This window comes from Strongylocentrotus purpuratus, unplaced genomic scaffold (genome assembly GCF_000002235.5).
Source record: "Strongylocentrotus purpuratus isolate Spur 01 unplaced genomic scaffold, Spur_5.0 spur5_scaffold_16, whole genome shotgun sequence".
Lineage (NCBI taxonomy): Eukaryota > Metazoa > Echinodermata > Echinoidea > Camarodonta > Strongylocentrotidae > Strongylocentrotus > Strongylocentrotus purpuratus.
The window spans coordinates 10,832,108-10,851,993 of NW_022145601.1; the positions used below are offsets into that span (position 1 = coordinate 10,832,108).

The window sequence follows — 19,886 nt, forward strand, 5'->3', positions numbered from 1 at the left end:
CCCCAAAAAAAAAAAAAATTGTATACAGGGACATGGACTCTATCTGGCTGGCATTTAAGAACCAAAACGCAGAAAGAGCTTTCAAAAGTTTGGCTCCTTATGTCATAAGACATGTACATTATTAGCATTAATGATGATTCACACAACTGTAACATTGGACAAAAATGGTATACATGCACAAGGCAGGAAAACAAAAATAGATTAGTTGAATAAACCTAGCAACATATCTACGCAAATAGAATATCAGAGGAAAACCTCTCTGAAATTAGATACTGAGAAAGGTTAGTTCAAATGCTTTTATTTAGAATGTTGTTAGGTGGACAGTAACACATGCTAGTGATAGACTTCCTCTCGTCCTAACTACCGCTCACTGTTTACCCTCCCGTTCGTTCTGGACTTAAATTGGCATCAGGTCACATGATCAAAATAATCTCATTGACTCGTTGAAGTCTGGCTCTTTCATAGAATGAAGAAAGTTGATTTATTGGAGGCAATGTGGAAGCAGGTTGTCAGTTGGAAAAATTAAGCAACTTCATGATAAGGAAAATAATGATTACGAATTTTTACAATAATAGTAATGAAAAAGATGGTTGGGATATTGGTATCTGTGATGATGATGATGAAGACGATGGTAATGATATTATGATGGTGATAATGTGATCATGATTCTGAAGGTAATGATGATGGCTTTGACTACTGAGATGATGGTGATGGTGATGATGGTGATGGTGATGGTGATGGTGATGGTGATGGTGATGGTGATGGTGATGGTGATGGTGATGGTGATGGTGATGGTGATGGTGATGATGATGATGGTGAAAATGTGATCATTATTTGAAGTTTATGATGATGGCCATGACTAGTGAGATGATGGTGATAATGGTGGTGGTGATGGTGGTGATGGTGATGGTGATGATGATGGTGATAGTCATGAATATTATGCAAATACTGTCAATATTATCTAGCTTTTCATAATTCAATTTTTCAATAGATTTCCCAAGGATTATAAATTGAAATATAATCTACTTTATAGATTAGTATTTGCATGAGACCTTTTATGTCCATAATGAGTTCAAAAAAGAAAATCAAACAGTCTAAAAACAACAAACAAACAAGCAACATTGGTTGGGAAAACAATTAGAGGCTACATGTACATGTATATACGTTGAAAAAAATACTTCCTCTTCCCCCACGTAATGTTTTTAACATATGTGGCAGCTTTGAAATGACGTTTTCATGTAATGTCGCCCATTGTTTTATTGTCTCTCACCTTGAAATTGGGTTTGTTGACATGCACGATTAGCCTTGACAATGGTTTGTGACACACAGTTTTGTAGCAAAGGTTATAAATTCTATGAATACTTATAATATGTTAATCCTTGTACAGTACCTTGTCCTCTGTTGATGGGGAATCGATGGGGGTATTCACCATCAAAAAAATAATTGGAGAGCTGCCCAGTAATTTGAAACGTTTGATGAAACTTTGCCAAAACTGGCGGAATTAAAAACAATACTGCAACAATTTCCTTGTTCAGTCCAACTTTGCGTGGTTAACAAGCCCCACACTACATATTCCTGAACATATAATACAATTGACAGGAGGATATAATTGAGTAAGTACTGCGATTTGGCACTGACGGGAGCAATTGTTTTAATTTGTGGTGCAAAGTAAGTACAATAAGTATTTTATCATAGCATATAACTGTCAAATATTATGTGATTAGTATTAGCTCATTTGTTCTGTAAATCCAAATTATGAAAATTATAAAAATGCACAACTTGAACACCTGCTCTGTGTCGTTTTAACAGTGTTCTCTAGGGTATTGAATGTGCAGTAGAGATGAGATTGAAGCTTTCATATTTTTATGTCTATTTCTGTATTTATTTTTTTAATTTTGAGATCTTAAATGGTTATGTGCATTTTTTATTTTCTTTATAGTGTCATTCATGCTATTTCTTTTATGACATTCATGTTCTATTAGTCTCATTTTTCATCCTGTTCTTCCTTCGGTTTATATATTTTTTGTCATTGATTCATTATTTTCCATAGTTGTTTCTCTCATTGTTTCTTCCTCCATGTTTCTTAAATCTCTCCATCATTTTCCTTCATGAATATTCCCTTTTCCTTGTATATCGTCTTTATCCTGTTTCTTACTTCACATTCTGAGTTTCTTCCATCCAATTATTTTATTTCTTCTTTATTTTATTTCAGAATTTTTTTTACCGCATCTCTTATCAGAAGCATGTACCCTGTCAAACATGTTTATAGCTCAGTACAACTATGTGAAAAGCAGTACTACAATCATTTATGAGCCTTTTTGATAAAGTTTATAACCATGGGAATATTCTGCATCCAATTTTTTCTCTTCATGAAAGCAAATATTGCCCCTTTTGTAAAGAGTGTACTCACAAGACGATCGCAAAGTCCACCTACGGCAATCTCAACAGCCTTGCACATCATCTATTGTGTGAATGTGAATGATGACGCATGTATCATGTTATCTTAACACAATTTCTATGGGTGAATCAATAGGGTGACGAAGTCGATCTTTAGTTGATTTCTTGAAAGTCTTCGTGATTATGTTTCACTTCAAAAGCAAGTGCATCAATTTCTTCTCCAGACTATTAAAGTGATTGCGTAACTTTGCCTCAGATTACAAAAACAAATCCTGGATTTAGCTCATGCTGCAATCATAGTTATAAACCTTTAGGTCATACATGAATCCCATGAATTTTACAAGCCAATCACATATCTAATTATCAAGATATCTATGATTGGAATTAGAAATTTCAGAATTTGTTCTCCTAACGGTTTTTATAACACTTGATTGGGAAAAATAAGTCTGGTAAAACCGGTCACTCAAAGATTTTTACTTTTTTGAGGCACTTCATGATCATTTCGAAGCGCAATTTTTTTAGGGCTTCACTATAACACCATATCACAGGCACTGATAACACGTAGGGCCGTGCATCTCAGATTTAACATTGTTAAATGATGCCTTTAACCATTTTTCTTTTCTTTCATTTTCTCACCATCAAGGGAAGTGTTAGAGGAGACGTTGGGCAAGAAGGGTCTGACGTTAGACGACATCGAGATCTACATCCAGAACACCAAGACCAATCCCCTCCCCAAGAACGACAAGGGCCTTAGGGTACCTACAGAGCCCCTGGGGGGTCTAGAAGTCTTCATCCTACGTAAGATTATAGTAGTAGAAGTAGTAAGAAGTATCAGTGGAAGGTTGTAGCAGATGTAGTACTGTAAGATTGTAGCACAAGTAGTAATGTACAGTGATTTGCAGGAAAGTAAAAGGTTTAACCAAGGTTTTAGTATATGAGGGCCTCGGGGTACCTACAGAGCCCCTAAGGGGTCTAGAAGTCTTCATCCTACGTAAGATTATAGTGGTAGAAGTAGTAATAGAAGGTTGTAGCAGATGTAGTAGTGTAAGATTGTAGAAAAAGTAGTAATATAAAGGTTTAGCAAAGGTTTTAGTATATATGAGGGCCTAAGGGTACCCATGGAACCCTAGGGGGGTATAGAAGTCTTCATCAACCGTAAGATTATAGTAGTAGATGTAGTAAGAAGTGGGAGGTTGTAGCAGATGTAGTGATGTCAAGCTCTAGGAGATGTGTATGTAGTAATGTAAGATTTTAGCACAAGTAGAACTGTAAAACAACTTGAAAACAAATTCATAATATAAAGGCCTAGCAGAGGTTTTAATATATGACTGGAGCAGACTTAGTAAGGTAGGATAGTAGCAGATGTTGTAAACATTGATTGTTGCAGATATATATATATATATATGTGATTGAAAATCAGCTCCATATCCTAATGGTTGTGGTTCTCTTTTGATTCATATAATTATGATTTTACAATTAAGTATTAGATGTCCCAAATGCGTCTTTCCTTTCCATTACATTTCACTATTAAAAGCTACCTATAATTTACATTTGTAGCAAAACTTGCAAAATTAAGTTGTAGCAGAGGTAGTATTATTAGATACAAGCAGATTGGATGCCAACAAATTTGAAAGGTCATGTAATGTCTTAAATGTTTAGGGGCTTTTTAATTTGTTTTTAAGGAAATTGTCTTTTCTGTGAAATGTTAAGGGAAATATTGTTTTTTTTTTAATGTTAAGGAAATAACTTTGTGATTCTCTTTTTGCATGATTTGCTCGCTAGCTGCCCTAGAGAAAACACCAGAGTCTGAGAACCGTACGGTGAGTGTTCAATATACATATTTGTTTTTCCTTTCGTTCTATCTTGAATTGAATCAAATCAAATTGAATTTATTTACCACTTTCATGAAAACATGCAAAGTCAAAGAATGCAATAAAAAAGATAAATTGGGTATAAAGTATCTTCCTTGGATACAATCGTCACAATGAGAGTATATTTTTCTGGATCTTCTGGAAGAAAAGAACTACTTAGTTCATAGACATTGTTCAACTCTTGGATTCTAGGGTGGGATTTGATGCACGTGACACATAAAGGATTGCAGTTGATTCAAATGATTTCAGGAAATCAGAGAAATGGGTCAATGAAAGTTTGAGAAAAATCCAACAAAATTCAAGAAATTTTGTGAATTTGAGAAATCACAATTGGCACGTGTTTGATACAATGAGGCATTTGATATCATTGTAAATCTTGGTACTTATAGGCATCGTTTAACAATGTTAAATCTGAGATGAATGCATGCCCCTACGTGGTATCTGTGTCAAAATCTTTGAGTGACCGGTTTTACCATACGGTACTCATTTCCCCCAATAGACTGTAGTGTTATGAAAACCGTTAGGAAAACGCAACATTTTATTTTGATTTCTATTCATAAATATCTTGATAATCAGACAGGTGATCGACTTGTAAAAGTCATGGGATTCCTGACTGACCTAAAGGTTTATAATTATCATTGTAGCATGAGCTAAATCCAGGATTTTGTTCAGAATCTGAGACAAAGTTACCGGATCCCTTTAATGAATTACCAAAAAAGCTGAAGAGCACAAGCTTTTTAGCATGAAAGTGATAGATGCAAGCCACAAGTGTTCCCATATACCAATGACATCTGTGGATGCAATGCCTTGACTTTCTCTCCGTTCTTGTTTTTCCAGGTGACAGCGACCAAGAGGAAGAAGGATCTCTCTGCTTTCCTGGGCGTCAAAGACGACGTAAATCCAAAGGTGGGAACCGGTCGCGATCGGCGAATGTCCGTACCCGCAATAGTTTCGGTAGGGTAAAATTTCCTTTGGCCCTTTTCTCCCCCTCGCCCCTCGCTTATGCTTCATGCCCATCCTCATCATCATCATCATCCTCCTCCTCCTCCTCCTACTGCATCGTGCTGGTCTGCATCTCGTTTGGCATGTCGGCTTGGAACGAAAAGCAAAGTTTGCCGTTTGGATGGGAATAACTTCACAACACATGCACTTTCAGTTTGTTTTTACGCCAACTTCATTTACGTTTCACCACCACTTTAAAAGATCCGTCTTTATCTTCACAATCTTTAAAAAGATGAAAAATAAAGGCTTACTCCTGTTTTGGTAGATTGCTATAAATGTCTTTGATGCATACTGGCAATATTTGTTGAATACTTTCATAGGGGGTGCTGAATTTCCACACCAATATCGGCTGTGTAGAAAAAAGGAATGACTCAAATTCGATTTTGTCTTGTCAACTACAGGTACACCTCGAAAGAGAGAAAAAAGTTTTTTTTTTTAAATGACCTATACCTGGTGAAATGTAAATGGAGTTCCAATTAAAGGATAGATCACTTGATGAAAGCCATAAGGATGTTAAGTCTAAGGTGAGAGACTAACACCCTTCATTGGCTCTCTCGGAGATGAATTTACTAGGGCGTTATTGCACCGCACTCAGTCGCATGCCAATTTTTAAATTATTTTATTCATTATTTTTATTTTGTTATTTTCTTTTTATTGTTTCTTTTTTATTTTCTTATTAATTATTTATTTTTATTTTTATTTTTATTATTTCTTATTTCTTTTTCTTTTTATTCTTTATTTCATTTTTGTAATGAGCTAAGCGTAGTGCAAAATTGCACCTTATCATTTGCAAGCAAGTAGGGAAATAGAAAGCCTTTGTTATGAAATGGAATTGAAATATGCATCAGTTTTTTCGTTTAAAAAAAGAAGACAATTTTTACCCCACATAATGACATACAAGCATCATCTCAGTAGTACGAGGAAACGAAAAACATTTGTTTTGAGATATGCCCTCATAGTTTTCATCTCATTTTGAGTATGCTGCATGAAATTACATGCTCAGCTTTCAAGAAGGGTCAAAGGTCGTATTCATCCCCCCAAAATACATACTACGATGAAAGTCCAAAAGTCAGTCATCAGGAGAGTCATACTGACATCATTTTACGTGTAGGTAGATATAAAGGAAACGTCGTCCGATGAATTGCTGCAGATAGAAAGATTTGGAGCAAACAACGACAATGCGTATTGTTTACTTACCTTTTCTTTGCAAATTTAACAATATTCGAGGTAAGTGGGTCGGTAAGTCGGTTAGGACCAAGGCATGATGTGTGCCTAATATTTGTGGGAATGTACTATAGATCGATAACACGCATGATAAATACCGTACCTCTATAGATTAACTAACGTATGAAAGAAGAAACTGATATAACTTATAGTGATACAAGTACTGTAATCTTTTTTTGAAAATTGTGACATTGATAACACGCATGAATATTACCTCTAAACATGATCAACTGTATGACAAAAGATACTGACACAAATCATACATGAAAATAGTACCACAGTATGATGTACAGTGTATGTTCAAAACACTGAACTGTTTACTTTATGGTCCAGAAGCAAATATGTTCTCCTTTGTCCGACTCCTAATAGATGTTTTGATCGTTAAAGACAAAAGAATTTAATGTATATGGTGTTTGTACATCATTTCTGTTCCACGTGAAGTACAAAAGACTTGTATGACGTTTGTAAACACTGTAAACCCTACTTTGTCGGATAAAATTGTTTTGCACTATCCTGTAACCATGATGGTTGATCGTGGTTTTTAGTAAAACCATAAATGTAAGTTTATCTGTTGTTTACCCCTGTACTCGTCTGTAGGATATGTTTCTCACATAGTTAATAAATCAAATCTTCAATTTTTACTTTAAACAAAGTTATCGAATAGCAGTACCGGCAGTCATCCAAATTAAGTGTCATTCATTTACTTTCAATGGTTGATGGGTTAAGGGGTTCCAAGGGAGAATAAACCAGAGGGGGAGAGACCTAGAGTGGAGATTTAGGGGAAGGGTAATATAGAGAGAAAAAGGGGGAGATGTAAAGGTCAAGGGCATTTTGTAGGAGAGCAAACTTTAAAATCAGATCGGGCAATTATTTGTTCGGATTTTTACAAAAACGTCACAAGATAGTGTTATTGAAAACCAATAGAAAGGTTTTGCTTTGAAATGTTAGATCATCCCTTTAGTTGTTCACACCTTCATCGCTAAGATTGCAACCTAGCAGACAAATTCAAGTACCGGTATTGAATTCATCCGTAGAATAATCTACGGCTAGACCGTCCATCATCCGTTGCTAGGCAACATGACACAACATCATTTGATCAGTGCTTTGTGTTCACGATGACACATTACTGCGTCATGACACGTCACCTTCAATCGTTTCGTTTGTCTGGTTCAATAGGACCAGCTTGCTTCAGCAAATTGCTTTTGAATTATTACCACTCTTTGTTTGTAAATTCACTTTATTATGTGTCTTTTTGCACTGTTTAGCGTCCACATTGTTGCTTTAAGTAGTTTGCATGTTATATAGGCGTAAAGATGTTTCTATGTTTTACCAACAAAGCTTAGTGTCTTTGCTTTAAAGTAGTAAATAGCCCTATGTTATTATAGATTTGCCTTTTCAAAATCTGCAGAATTTTGTTTTGTTTATTGACTTATATATTTCTTTTTATTAGCTTCAAGAACAACTCATGCTATAGCGTAAGGGCTCTGTGCAAAATCTGTTCCATTCTTAATAAAGATCTTTTTTTAAAAATACTTTTAATAATTTCATTGACTATGTCAAAAGAGATGTATTGATATATCATGCAAGGGAAAATAAGGAACAGGAATTCTACCCTATGTACGCACAATAAACAGCTCGATGAATCAAAGGTGCTACGATCTTTCACACAACCAACAAAGATTCAGCAATTTTTATGCCTCCGTTACGAAGTAGCCGGAGGCATTATGTTTTCGGGTTGTCCGTCCGTCCGTCTGTACGTACGTCTGTACGTACGTCTGTACGTACGTCTGTACGTACGTACGTACGTCCCGTTCTCGTGATCGCGTTATCTGAAGAACCGATTGATGGATTCCTGCCAAACTTTGGTCATGTATGTATCTTGCAGAGCCGATGAACTGATTAGATTTTGGGGTTACGAGGTCAAAGGTCAAAGGTCACAGGGCTCATTATGTATGCAAAAACAGCTCGTGATCACGTTATCTGAAGAACCGATTGATGGATTCCTGCCAAACTTTGGTCATGTATGTATCTTGCAGAGTCAAAGAACTGATTAGATTTTGGGGTCATGAGGTTAAAGGTCAAAGGTCACAGGGCTCATTATGTATGCAAAAACAGCTCGTGATCGCGTTATCTCAAGAACCGAGTAATGGATTGCTGCCAAACTTAGGTCATGTATGTTACTTGCAGAACCGATGAAGTGATTAGATTTTGGGGTCACGAGGTCAAAGGTCAAAGGCTACAGCGCACATTATGTATGCAAAAACAGCTCGTGATTGCGTTTTCTCAAGAACCGATTGATGGATTGCTGCTAAACTTAGGTCATGTATGTTACTTGCAGAGCAGATGAACTAATTAGATTTTGGGGTCACGAGGTCAAAGGTCAAAGGCCACAACGCACAATATGTATGCAAAAACAGCTCGTGATCGCGTTCTCAAGAACCGATTGATGGATTCCTGCCAAAATTAGGTCATGTATGTTACTTGCAGAGCCAATGAACTGAATAGATTTTTGGTTCATAAGATCAAAGGTCAAAGGTCATGGGCTCATTATGTATGCAAAAATAGCTTGTGAACACATTCTCATTAGAACTGACAGATGGATTACTATTTAACTCAGGACATCTTGCAGAGCCAATGAACTGAGTAGATTTTAGGGTCATGAGGTCAAAGATCAAAGGGTCATATATGTATATGAGAAATTGCTTGTAATCACGATATTCTGAGAACCTGTTAATGGATTACAATTGAACTTGAATTCGAAAAATGTCTTCTGTTTTGGTTTGTAAAATTGCTCTATGACGGAGGCATCATTTTCGACTGCGCGCAGTCGAATTCCATCTAGTTAAAATATTGTTCTTACCAACATGTAGACAATCATATAAAAATAAAATGTGATTAGAGAGCTATCTTTGATTTTCGAAGAAATCAATGAAAAAAGAATATTTACTGTAACTATCTGCTTACCGTCAAAACTAGAAATAGTAACGATATTAGCTCACTCAACTTCTTTTTTGTGCACAGCACCCCCTTTGCACCCCTTCTATGTCCAATGCATGTCACAATCGTGAGCTAAATGTTCCCCTTTTTGTGTCTGTTCCATATGGATTTTTGTCAGTAATTTCAACTTGTTTGAACTGTTATTTGAAATGACTTATGTGATGATAAAAACAAAACATGTCAGATGTTACTATGTTGTTTTTCTCTTGTTTAAATATCACCCTTCAGTGTGGAATGGAATAGCCTTCATTCCCAGTTAATTGTTCTGAGATTGTCTTGATCCATTTTGTCAGTAGGGATGTTCTGTAACGTTCCTTACCCCTTACTAGAGATCCCAGAGATTTGTTCTCACCCCAGGTAAAAATGGGTGATTCTTTATTCCTCTTGTTACCTGTAGTGAGCTTGTCTTGTTCCATTATGTTTATAGGGATGTTTTTTGTCATATATCTCATGTTGTCTTCCCCTCAATCGATAAGCAATGACACAAGTCACACACAGTACAGTATTTTGATTTAAAAAAAAAAAAATTAAATAATTTTTTTAATGGTTTATTAAAACAACTGAAAATAGCAGGCTGAGAGCTGAATTACCTTCAGTTTACAATAAAAGCATGTGAGCCACATAGCAATATTAAAACAATTATTACATGAAGCTTACAAGAATACATACAAAATACATATACACCATTACTTCAGATGAGTTAGATTCATGACTATGAATAATGTAGATGTATGTAGGAAGGGATACACGTAAAGAATATTCTTGAACACTACTAAGAATTGTTCACATACATTGATTTAAGGCCCGGTCACACAGCCCTCCACGGGCGTATCGCGGCCGAATCACGGCCACAAATTTCTGCCCGTGAAGCAGACGCTGTTGGACGCTTTGAGGTCGCGATAAAGACGCGATACAGCCGTACTTTACCCGTCGTTACACGCGGTAAAAAATTCACACGCGGTTGGCCGCGCGAAAAAGTTTTGGGCTGCCCAAAAATTTAGACCGCGGGTAATCGCGGGCGGTACACGTGGTACACGTGGTACACACGCGGTAAAGACGCGGTACAGACGCGGTACAGACGTGGAACGAACGTGCTAGGACGTGCTACGGCCGCGGTTAAGACGTGGTTACACGCGGAATTGGACGCGAAATTTTAGCGGGTAATCGCGGGTGGAGCACGGTCATAGCACGTTTGTTCCGCGTCTGTACCGCGTTGTTATCACGTGCATTAGCGTGTGTACCGCGTGTAAGCGTGGTAGGCCGCGGTACCGCCGCGCTTCACCCGCGATAAGGACGCGGAACAGTCGCCGGCGTCTGTTCCGCGGGCATACCACGGGTAAACAGCGGGTAAGCCAATTTTGCACATTTTCCACCACGGGCAACCGCGGGCAAAAAAAAAATCGCGAAATTTTACCCGCGATACAGACGCGAAAGGCTGTGTGACCGGGCCTTTATTTGATTTTGTATTATATATTTAAGAATGATTCTGAAGATAATTCTGAAAATCCAAGAGTGTAGGATGCGATAGAAAATCCTGCTGCGTTTGACAGGATGTTATGGCACGGTTCAATGGTAATGTCTTTCTACTGGGGACCCACCAAAATAAAAAAGAAATGAAACAGAATTAATCCTTTTTCTTATACTGTACATGTATTACAATTTGTCATATGGGGAAGTATTTTGTTGCTCTGCCTGCTAAACATAGAAATAGAATTATAAACAATTACAGTAATCATTATAATAATAATTATATAATAATACAATGTTTTTATAGCACATATCTCTGCTGTAGCATCTTGATCTATACACTTGAAAAATGACATGAGTATTGTTTTCTTTAAAATATATCCAAAGTGGATGAAGTTTTGTTTATGCGGGGAAACGTGAGATCAGGGAATAGGTCAGATGAAAATAGCGGAAGAAGGAAATGTTATTGAAAGATCCGTCCGACCACAATTAGGACTATACATACCCAAGGGATTGAATGTAGTTCTTGTGTGAATGTGATAATGTTTTTAGCTCAGTGCTAGCAATTTTTAGGTACATTTAGCTCAATCAATGAAAAAATATATTGAAGTGTCTTATACCCTTTTCACATCTACCAAATATTGCTTAACCCCGGGAAATAGGTGGGGCTAAGGGGGCTCTTAGCCCCACCAATTCCTTCCTTAGCCCCACCAATTACCCGGGGTAATTTTAGCCGGCTTTCTGTTCACATTACGTTTTGCCAAAGTGGGCTAACCCCACAAATAGTACGGGACTATCTGGCCCTGCAAAATAGCAGGGTTAGCCGGGCAATTGCGGGGTTAGCCGGGCAATTGTGGTGCTAAGCTGCGTAGTGTGAATCCGAACCGGGCTAAGGAGAAGCGGGGCTAAGCAACAGCCAATCACAGACAGCGTGGTCGTGTGGTCGTGAATTTGCATTTATCGCGCGCTATGCATGCAGTTCACGTTACGCATGCATGCAGTTCACGTTACGCATGCATGCTCTCTGTATTGACGTTTAGTCTTTTACGAGGCAGAGGTCATTATGAAAAAATCTTTATTATAAAATTGATTTAAAAAAGTAGTGAAAGAACATGTAGCTCATAATTTTTTATTGCATTTATCATTATCAGTCATATTTACGTAGGTAAATTTATCAAGTGAATTGGATGAAAAATGGGTAATTGATTTGTATCGGTAAAATAATAAAGGGAAAACGCTTTGCGCGGTAGCAAAAGCATTAATATTCATGAGCTATCGAATAGTCCGGGGCTAAGGCGAACGTAGTGTGAATCGCGTGAAATTTCTTAACCCCGGCTAAGCACATAGTCCGGGGTTAAGAAAATAGATGTGAACAGCAAAAAAAATAGTATGGGGTTAAGGATAGTATGGGGTTAAGGATAGTCCGGGGTTAAGAAAAATAGATGTGAAAAGGGTATAAGAGGACTTCAATTTTTAGGGTTTGAACAAGAACAATGTAAGATACTCCAGCATATATTACAAATTGGATTTTTGTTAAAAAACAATTTTTATGCCTCCGCCACCGAAGGTGGTGCCGGAGGCATCATGTTTTCGGGTTGTCCGTCCGTACGTCCGTCCGTACGTCCGTCCGTCCGTACGTCCGTCCGTCCGTCCCGTTTGACCGTTATCACAATATCTCAAGAACCATTTAAGATTTAAACTTAAGACTCGGGAATAGTATTTATCACCATAGGAAGACGATCTGATTAGATTTTGGAGTACGTAGGTCAAAGGTCACAGGTCACAGAGGTCAACTTATGAAATTCCTTGTATTGAGTTTGTTAGCGCGATATCTCAAGAACCATTTGAGATTTAAACTTCAAACTTAAGGATAGTATGTATCACCATAGGAAGACGATCTGATTAGATTTTGGAGCATGTATGTCAAAGGTCAAGGGTCACAGAGGTCAACTCATGAAATTCCATACATTGAGATTGTTATCATGATATCTCAAGAACCACTGGAGATTTAAACTTCAAACTTAGTGATAGTGTGTATCACTATAGGAAAACAATCTGATTAGATTTTGGAGCACGTATGTCAAAGGTCAAGGGTCACAGAGGTCAACTTATGAAATTCCATACATTGAGATTGTTATCATGATATCTCAAGAACCACTGGAGATTTAAACTTCAAACTTAGTGATAGTGTGTATCACCATAGGAAGACGATCTGATTAGATTTTGGAGCACGTAGGTCAAAGGTCAAAGGCCACAGCGCACATTATGAATGCAAGAACAGCTTGTGATCGCGTTATCTCAAGAACCGATTGATGGATTCATGCCAAAATTAGGTCATGTTTGTTACTTGCAGAGCCAATGAACTGAGTAGATTCTTGGTTCATAAGGTCAAAGGTCAAAGGTCATGGGCCCATTATGTATGCAAAAATAGCTTGTGAACGCATTCTCATTAGAACTGACAGATGGATTACTATTTAACTCAGAACATCTTGCAGAGCCAATGAACTGAGTAGATTTTATGGTCATGAGGTCAAAGATCAAAGGGTCATATATGTATATGAGAAATTGCTTGTAATCACAATATTCTGAGAACCTGTCAATGGATTACCATTGAACGTGAATTCAATTTTTTTTTTCTGTTTTGGTTTGTAAAATTGCTCTTTAACGGAGGCATCATTTTCGACTGCGCGCAGTCGAATTCCATCTAGTTTTTCATTCATTTCTTTTTTTCCTTTTTAAGATATCATTAAAAATTTGTCCATGTACTGGTAGTGATCTTATATTTGCACTATTTTCTCCAAGTTTTGGTTCATCACAATCTTTTCTTGGGATTAGGGTTGTGATTAGGTATTAGGCTATGTTAGGGTCAGGGTTAGGTAAAGTGTAAAGTCCAAAATTCAAGTAGAGAATAGGACGAAAGTGTTTGAAATAAGCCTAGAACAATCGCTGCCAGAATTATATGTCATGAAGTTGTAGGCTACTGTTCATGGATCATAGAGGTTATGGCACACACACTACAATTCATTGGACACGGGATAAGGTATATATCATGTGCATGGGATAAGACATATATCATGTGCATGGGGTACAACATTCAATTCAATTCAATTCTTTTTATTCATCCAAATTCACAAGAATACATGGAAATTTGTTTTGGTCACACATTGTACAAATACGTTTTATATATATATATATATATATATATATATATATATATATGAGAAACTATATCGTTGTGTTTATAATCGTAGAAGAACCATCAAAATAAAAGATAGACAAGATAGAAATATTCTTATATTCTAGTATTACACATTGAAAATGATGAAAAGGATAGAACATCAGTGTGAAGGAAGGAAGGAAGGAAAACCATGCCAAGCCGATACTTGGGCCCTCACTCCACACATCCTCACTCCATTTGATTGTACAGACGAACAGAGTATGGAACATATGAGCCTAAATATCGGCCTGTCCGACGTTTTAATGAGCGCATTCTCCATATATATATATATATATATATATCATGTGCATTTTCTTGTCCTTGTGTGCTCACCTTCTGAGACTAACTTTGTTTTTATTTGTTTTTCTCCCTAATTTTGAAATAATTTTGACGTATCTAGGCACAGATGGATCCCAAACTGATCAAGCTCCAGAATGAGCTGGACCACTACCTGGTCCAGGGCCTACCAGGCTTCCCTCCTCTACTATCACTTCAGTACCAGAGAAATGAGAATGAAGATCCGCAAATATTGTTTATGGTATGTTCTGTTCTCATTCCGTTATCTTCTTACTCTTCTTCTTTTTCTTCTTTTTTTTTCTTCCTCATCCAGCTGTTCCTTCTCTTCTCATTTCCTATTCCGCCTCCTATTCCATGGAGCTTTGTACTTGTGTCATCTTTTTCTTCCTCCTCCTCACTCTCACATTCCCCCATCTTCTCTTGCCCTCTTCTTATTTCCGTTTCCTGCCCTCCATCTTCTGCTGCCCACATTTTCTTCTTCCTCCTCCTCCTCCTCCTTCTTTGTCCTCCTCGTCCTTCTTCTCCTTCTTGTTCTTCTACTTCTTCTTCTTCTCCATCTTCCTTTTCTTCTTCTCCATCTTGTTCTTGTTCTTGATCTTGTTCTTGTTCTTGTTCTGTTTCTTGATCTTGATCTTGTTCTTGTTCTTGTTCTTGATCTTGTTCTTGTTCTTGTTCTTGTTCTTGTTCTTGATCTTGATCTTGTTCTTGTTCTTGTTCTTGTTCTTGATCTTGTTCTTGTTCTTGTTCTTGTTCTTGTTCTTGATCTTGTTCTTGTTCTTGATCTTGATCTTGTTCTTGTTCTTGTTCTTGATCTTGATCTTATTCTTGATCTTGTTCTTGTTCTTGTTCTTGTTCTTGATCTTGTTCTTGTTCTTGATCTTGATCTTGTTCTTGTTCTTGTTCTTGATCTTGATCTTATTCTTGATCTTGTTCTTGTTCTTGTTCTTCTTGTTTATGTTCTTCTTCTTCTTCTTCTTTTTCTTTTAGTGCATGGAAATTTTGCACAATACAAATAATTTCATTCAATATAATGTGTACTTGCCAAGTAATATTTCAATTTTGTTCTCCAAAATCCAACAAATTTAGCACCACATATTTATATGTGTTAATTGCTAAATGATGAGAAAAAAACTAGCATTTTATATGTCTAGGCAACATACATTGTCTCCCTTTGACATTGTCCTAAGCATATTCATGTTGGCAATTTTCAGGGTATTCAGTTTTTCAGCACATTTTGGCTTCTGTGTTTACAATTTTGGTGGCCTTAAATAAAATTACCACAACATGTAATTAATACATGCTTACACGTAGTACCGGTAATTACATTGAGATTTTGATTACATTTTTCTTGACATAAAGCTTCATTGCAAGTACTGAAAATTGTCTTAAATGTTGTGCTTGTCTCTTGTTTACAGGAAAGTTCCTGGAAAGACCTGATTGATATCGACATTAGGAATACCATGAGCAAGAGAGCTAAAGAGCTTCAAGAGGGTATCTGGGAACTCCTTGCCACTGAGGCCAAATACATCAAACAGATCAGGGTTATCATAGATGTAAGTTGTTGCTAAGGTGATGATGATGATGGTGGTGATGGTGGTGATGGTGGTGATGGTGATGATGATGATGATGATGGTGGTGATGGTGATGATGATGATGATGATGATGATGATGATGATGGTGGTGATGATGATAGTGATGATGGTGGTGGTGATGGTGATGGTGATGATGATGGTGATGGTGATGGTGATGGTGATGATGATGATGATGATGATGATGATGGTGATGGTGATGGTGATGGTGACAGTGGTGTACTTGTGATGATTAGGATGATGATGAGGATGAGGATGATGATGATGAAGAAGATGAAGATGGTGATGCTAGTGGTGGTGTTGATGATGATGGTGATGATAATGATTATTATGATAATAGTGGTGTGGATGGCGATAGTGGGGATTGTGCTGGTTATGATGATAGTAGTGGTGTTTAGGATGAATAAGATGATGACAATGATACCGATATCAAAAGTATAATTTTTGAACAGTCTCAGAAATTGTAACACTTTTAATATGAACAATAGTATCTAGGTAGTTTGCTAGTAGGAACTCTTAGGGAGCAGGGGAAGAAGAATTTTATAATGACAGATGTGTTTAGGAGTTTATTACTCCAACAAGGAAGTTATACTGTACAAGTTATACTAAGCCCTAGAAAAGGGTAAATACAACAGATGATATCCATTTACGATCCTGTAACCATAGCAACCATGGTGATGTTGGATTTGTTATAATCCTTGTGGTGAAAAATTGACAAGTTAACGTACATGTAGGATTATGTATGATGTATAGTAGGTTTAATAATAATAATAATAAAATGTTACTTATAAAGCGCTTACCACCAAAGTCTCGAAGCGTTTAATGCTTCCAAGATAATAATGATTTACTTGTTTGTGAGGATTGTACTGCTGGTAATACTGACGGTGAGGATGAGAATGATGATGATGGTTTTGAAGATGATGATGTTGCTTATGGTGAGGATGAGATTGAATACAATGATGGTTGTTATGATGATGATGATGTTATAGTTGGTATAGTTAGTCAAAATGAAGTGGTGTAGTGGATATATCACCAGACTGTAGATTAGATGGTTTGAGGTTCAAGTCCCAGCAGTGGCACAAAGTTTCCTCTAGCAAGACTTACAGCTACATTTGCCACCCTCAACCCTGGTGTAGTAAATGAATACTTGGCATGAACTAATCCTTTGAATGTTTTCATCACTTAAGGAAAGACCAGGGGAACAGTAAAACCATGTGTCAAATCCTCTGGTGGATATGTTCAAATATTAAGGTATTATAATAATTAATGTTTTAAACATTATTATATATTGATAATTTTTGTTTTGTTTTCTTTGCAGTTGTACATGTGCTGTCTCCTAAATCTCCAAACAGCGGCAATATTAAATGAGGTAGGTTATGAATGTTTTCATTGAAATATTTATTTTTGTAATCCTTAACTTCAGACTCATAGAACAAACAAGCATGCATTACCTCAAGTTATGTTGATTCCCTGAATTAGACAAGATTCATTAGAGGAAAGATGATGTGTTTAAATTGATTGTTTATCCATGTGAAGCAATAACAAAAACGAACTTGTAGTATCTCTTATGACTCTTGTTTAATTCAGGAAATCAAAACTTAAAGTGTTGCGGGCTTGTTTGTTCTTTGAGTCTTGGGTTGAAATATATCCATTGAGTGGATGTATATTATTATTATTCTTACTTATACAGCACTTTTCCCATAAGGCCCAAAGCGATTACGGTATATAGGAAAAACAATCTTACAACTACAAACTGCAAAAAAGATGTGTTTTCAAGGCCTTTATGGAGGTAATAACTGATGAAGACTGTCTAATTTTAAGTGGTAGATCATTCCAGTATTTTGAAGCTGATACAGTTAATGTCCTATCACCGGCTCTAATCGTGTATATTTAACCAATAAAGGCCCCGGGCCAATGTCTGGTGACTATATAACGTCAATCACTTCATAACTGTGAATTTTCTGTCCTCCCTCCAGATCGAGACAGAGAAAATCTTCAGCAATATCACAGTGCTAGAGCTGGCTCACACAAAATTCTGGAAAGAGAATCTCCTGAAGATCGTGGAGAAAGCCAGGGACAGCGGTAAACCTATGGATCCTCATGATATCGCTACAGCTTTTGAGGATGTAAGAAATAGTTCTCTGTTTTCCGCATGATATATCTGTTTTCTGTATTTTCAGTTCAGTTCTATTAAATTGAATTTAGTTCGAGTAAATTGAATTCACTTCAATTTGATTCCTTTTCACATAATGATATTTTTAATTTTTATTAAATGTTTAAAGTATAATATTAAATCGACAACAAATTGACAAATTCACATTAATTTTCCAAATTAATGAGTAATTTCTTCACTTTTTCAATTTATATCTCTTCATTTTCATTTCTGATAGCTCATTTTTAAATTTTATTATAGTGTACTAATAAATGAAGAATATTAGTGTTGCCAATTTGAATAATAAAAATATTCATTTAGCCCTATTTGAAATTTTAAAAAAATAACAGTACAAGAATTCAAAGCAATTTATACTTTTCCTTCATTTTCCTTGATATGTCTTACCTTTTATTGTTTGTTAAAAAGTGGGAGCTTTACTCTTTTCTCTCTCAAAATATCAATGGGTTAAATCTCTACTTGTTAATGTTTGGATCTCTTTTTTTTGCAGTTCTCCGATCAGTTTTCGGCGTATTTCAAGTTCTGCGCCGAGGAAGATAGCTGTATTCACTATGTCAGGGAGAAGAGACAAGAGAACAATATACTCAGGGCCTTCTTTGAGGTATGAAACAAATGTTAATATTAAACCAGTCATGAGAATGTGCTATTGGTTTCACATACGTGTGTTTGTTGTAAAAGAGAAGGTTGAGTTCTAGGGAGAGGTGAATATAATTTGTGAGCATTTTCATTGTTATTATGCAAGTGTGGAAGAACATCTCAGAAAAAATTGAGTATGGTGTTATAGTGAACGGAGTTAGACTGATGATTTGCATAATAGCATTAAGTGACAGTTTTTAGAAATTATTTTATTTTAAATGAATAGTGGGCACCAACTATTTCATGGCAAACACTTTTGCAAATCTCAACGTCTGGTGAAATTTGTGAGGGTTACATACTCACAAAAGTTTCTAGCTTTTTAGTATAAAAGGTAATATAACTATAATTAATGCGCCTCGGAATAGAATTTCTAGATAGACGGCGCTATAGAAATGCCTATAATTATTATTATTATTATTAAAGACTTATTTTTTTTCACACTATTTTTTACTTAGTGGTGTGAGGGGCATAACATCACCAGGCAGATGAGGCTACGAGGCCTAGGGGATCTCCTGATCTACCCCATGCAGAGGGTCACCAAGTATCACCTGATGGTAGATCGGGTCCAGAAGAACTGCGAAGACGAAGTGCCGAAGGCGGCCCTCAAGAAGACGGTGAGTTTTTTGGTGGTAGCGGTGGGATATGTAAAAACAATAGTATAGATATATCAACTGCTTTGAGAGGCCTGGCTGTTATATAGGCTCAAGGGGATGTACACGTCCCCGAGAGCCAACAGCCAGGCCTTGAATATTAAAGCAGCCGATATGTCTTTATATACCAAATTGACACAAAAATCTACCAAGAATTCTTACCATATCCTTTTATTGAGTAAAGATTGGTTAAACTAGCTTTAAGTAGTAATTCTTTGGGTCTCTGAGCATCTCTTGATGATAGGCAAGGTCTTGATGAGTCGGCTAAGACTGCCCTCAAGAAAAGGCTGAGTTAACAAAGTTTAAGGAGTGGGATGTAAAGTTAAAGAAAAAATATTAAGGTTAAAATGAAGGAGTGCCTTGTAACCA

The 19,886-nt window shown here is 36.6% G+C and overlaps 1 protein-coding gene across 4 annotated transcripts in view; it reads left to right on the plus strand.

The window, feature by feature from the left end:
* LOC577129 (pleckstrin homology domain-containing family G member 5) overlaps nt 1-19,886 on the plus strand; it is a 76,125-nt gene that overhangs the window by 47,102 nt on the left and 9,137 nt on the right. For 3 of the 4 annotated variants that reach the window (XM_030986771.1, XM_030986773.1, XM_030986774.1), the window contains 9 exons: nt 3,041-3,195; nt 4,180-4,217; nt 5,106-5,222; nt 14,576-14,713; nt 15,888-16,025; nt 17,380-17,430; nt 18,038-18,187; nt 18,722-18,832; nt 19,323-19,481. In XM_030986771.1, coding sequence (XP_030842631.1) covers nt 3,041-3,195; nt 4,180-4,217; nt 5,106-5,222; nt 14,576-14,713; nt 15,888-16,025; nt 17,380-17,430; nt 18,038-18,187; nt 18,722-18,832; nt 19,323-19,481 — 1,057 coding nt within the window. The remainder of the gene's footprint in view (nt 1-3,040; nt 3,196-4,179; nt 4,218-5,105; nt 5,223-14,575; nt 14,714-15,887; nt 16,026-17,379; nt 17,431-18,037; nt 18,188-18,721; nt 18,833-19,322; nt 19,482-19,886) is intronic. The other variant, XM_030986772.1, reaches the window with a different exon arrangement.